The 2904-nt window shown below is 36.5% G+C and overlaps 1 protein-coding gene across 1 annotated transcript; it reads left to right on the top strand.

The window, feature by feature from the left end:
• The first annotated feature begins 768 nt into the window (after positions 1-768).
• LOC141691164 (protein FAR1-RELATED SEQUENCE 5-like) lies at positions 769-2401 on the top strand. The gene is made up of 4 exons (XM_074495902.1): positions 769-931; positions 1013-1121; positions 1200-2180; positions 2275-2401. The coding sequence occupies exons 1-4, from the start codon at positions 769-771 to the stop codon at positions 2399-2401; spliced, it is 1380 nt and encodes a 459-aa protein (XP_074352003.1).
• The last annotated feature ends 503 nt before the right edge of the window (positions 2402-2904 follow it).

Here is a 2904-nt window from a genome sequence, read left to right on the forward strand (position 1 = left end):
GTTGATGGCTTTTTTTTATTTAAAGCTTGAAGTTCCTCTTCTATTGAAAATGATAATTACGATTATTATACCCCCGTTAGACGAAATCCCGTAGCTCGTCGTAAGTTATTTGTTGATGAAGATACTGTAAATCTTGATAGTGATGATAATATGAATAATGTTGGTGGTGATAATATTGATGTTGATAATGTTAGTGTTCATAATGTTGATAATAACGTTGGTGGTAATAATGTTGGCGGTCATAATGTTGATGATAACGTTGGTGGTGATAATGTTGGCGGTCATAATGTTGATGATAATGTTGGTGGTGATAATTTTGACGGTGAAAATGTTGATGACGTAAAAGATGAGAAAATTGTTGAGAAAAAGAATCATGAATTTAAGAATAGTAACGATGTTGTGCCTTATGTCGGCAAGATTTTCGATACATTGGATGATGCGGAAGCATTTTATAGGAATTATGGTCGAAAAGAGGGATTCGAGATAATAATTAGGAATACTCATAAGTGAACAAACACAAATGAACCATCATACCGTTTGTTTATTTATCGAAAAGGTGGAAGGGTAGGAGCGACGCCGTTGGATTTTGGTAAAGGAAAATGAGTTAGAGAGGTAATTCCATGAACGAATTATGGTGCTCGAATGTGTGTCGTTCACAAAGTGAAGATAGACAAATGACAAATTAGTTCGGTGGATTTAGAACACAATCATAAATTGGTGTCGCCGGAAAAAGTTCAATTTTTTCAAAGATCACTCAACATAGATCCTATGACGCGATCATTGATTGAGTTGTTTAACAAATCGGGAATTGAGACGGGCAAAGTAATGAAGTTTCTTAGCGAGACAAATCGGGGTGTTGAAAATCTTGGTTTTTCTAATCAAGACGTACATAATGTCATACGTGATATTCGGCGCCGAGTGTTTGATTCGGGTGATGCGGAGTGTGGATTACTTTTGTTATGAGAACTACAAGAAAATAGTTTTGGTAATTTCTTTTATCGGGTGGATGTAGATGATGGGAATCGTGTATGGGGTTTGGTGTGGGTTGATCCTCGGTCCATGAACGCGTACAAGAATTTTGGTGATGTGGTTACGTTTGATTCAACTTACCGGACGAATAGGTATTGTATGTCTTTCATACCTATTACGGGCGTAAACCACCATTATTAAAATATACTATCTGGATTTGCACTTGTAAGGGATGAGACTGAGGCATCGTATAAGTGGGTTTTGAGGACATGGTTGGAAGCCGTCGACAATAAACCGCCTCGAACAATTATTACTGATCAAGACATTGCATTGGGAAATGCCATTGCCGAGGTCATGCCTATGCCACAAACAAAGTATACGTATTGTACATGGCATATAAGTAGTAAGTTTCCCGAGAAGTTGTCTTATTTGTACACAAATTATCCGGAGTTCAAGACAGAGTTTAATGCATGTGTGTACAAGTCGTTGACACCTACAGAATTTGAAGGTAAATGGGAGCAATTAGTCGAGAAGTACGATCTTGAGGATCATGCTTGGTTAAATGACATGTATGCTATTAGAACTCAATGGATTGGTGCTTACACGAAGCAACATTTTTCCGCCGACATGACTACAACTTCAAGAAGCGAGTCTACAAATTCTTTTTTTGATGAATATATGCAATCATCTACCGGTTTGAAGGAATTCATTGAGAACTCCCAAAAGGCTTTGGAGACACAATATCTGAAGGAGGTTAAAGCCGATTATGCCAGCGAACAATTGGAAAGGAGATTAGTTTTGCACTCATCCTTGGAAATGCATGCATCCGAAATCTACACGAAAGAAATGTTCAAACGGTTTCAAAAGGAGCTTATGAAAAGTACATGTTACATCGTGAACAGTGTCAAAAACAATGGAACTTATATGTCGAAACTGTATTTGATTGAGAAGGCTACCCTGCCGGAGAATTGCAGAAGAAAATATCGAGTGACGGTTTTCATGTATGAAAAAATTGAATGTTCGTGTAAGAAGTTTGAACATTCCGGGATGATTTGCAAACACATAATCCGTTATCTTGACAAAAAACAAAAAATCAAGATACCAGAAAGTCTCATCATTGGTAGGTGGACAATGAACGGCAACAAAATTGTGGGGCCTCTTCCATATGCTCCTCCCGGTATTGGTAATGATGGTGCGTCACAACCATTAAGGTATGGTGTATTGTGCAAATTGTTTTCAAGATTTAGCTGCTTCCGGTAGTTGTTCTGTTTCACGGTATAAATACTTAATGGGTGTGATTGTTAGAGAGAAGAGATACTTGAAAGATGCTTTTGCAGATGAAGAGCGTAGAGAAAGAACCCATGTGGCGAAAACTCAAGAGGACTACCAACATGATCCAATATTTGATCCTCCAACGTCGAAAACTAAATGAAGGAAGAAAACAAAAAGATATAAAAGTGGAATTGAGACGGCAACTTCAAAGATCAAGATCAAGCCTCGAAAGTGCAATTATTGTGAGGCGATCGGAGAAGAACATGATGCAAGAAACTGTCCCCTAAGGGAGGAGCATGATCGAAGAAATTTTTAGGTTTTAACCTAACAATTGTTGACAAGTAGTACATTAGTTCTTTTAACGTTATTTAAATTTACACATAATATTAATGTTGCATATTAATGTTATTTTTTAACAAAAATATTATCCAACTCTTATTATTAATATTAATATTGTTTAAAATATTTTCAACACCAAAACTCTTATTATCCAACTTAAAATATTGTAAGAGAATTGTGACAGAGCACCCAACAATGATACATTGCTAGAGGTCCCACTGCAGCAATGACTCATTGTTGGGTACTCTACTCCACCCAAAACTCATTGCCTCTTTTTGTTAACAAAAGTGAGTTTAGTAATATTAATATTTTTAAAATATTTTT

This window comes from Apium graveolens, chromosome 10, assembly GCF_009905375.1.
Source record: "Apium graveolens cultivar Ventura chromosome 10, ASM990537v1, whole genome shotgun sequence".
NCBI lineage: Eukaryota > Viridiplantae > Streptophyta > Magnoliopsida > Apiales > Apiaceae > Apium > Apium graveolens.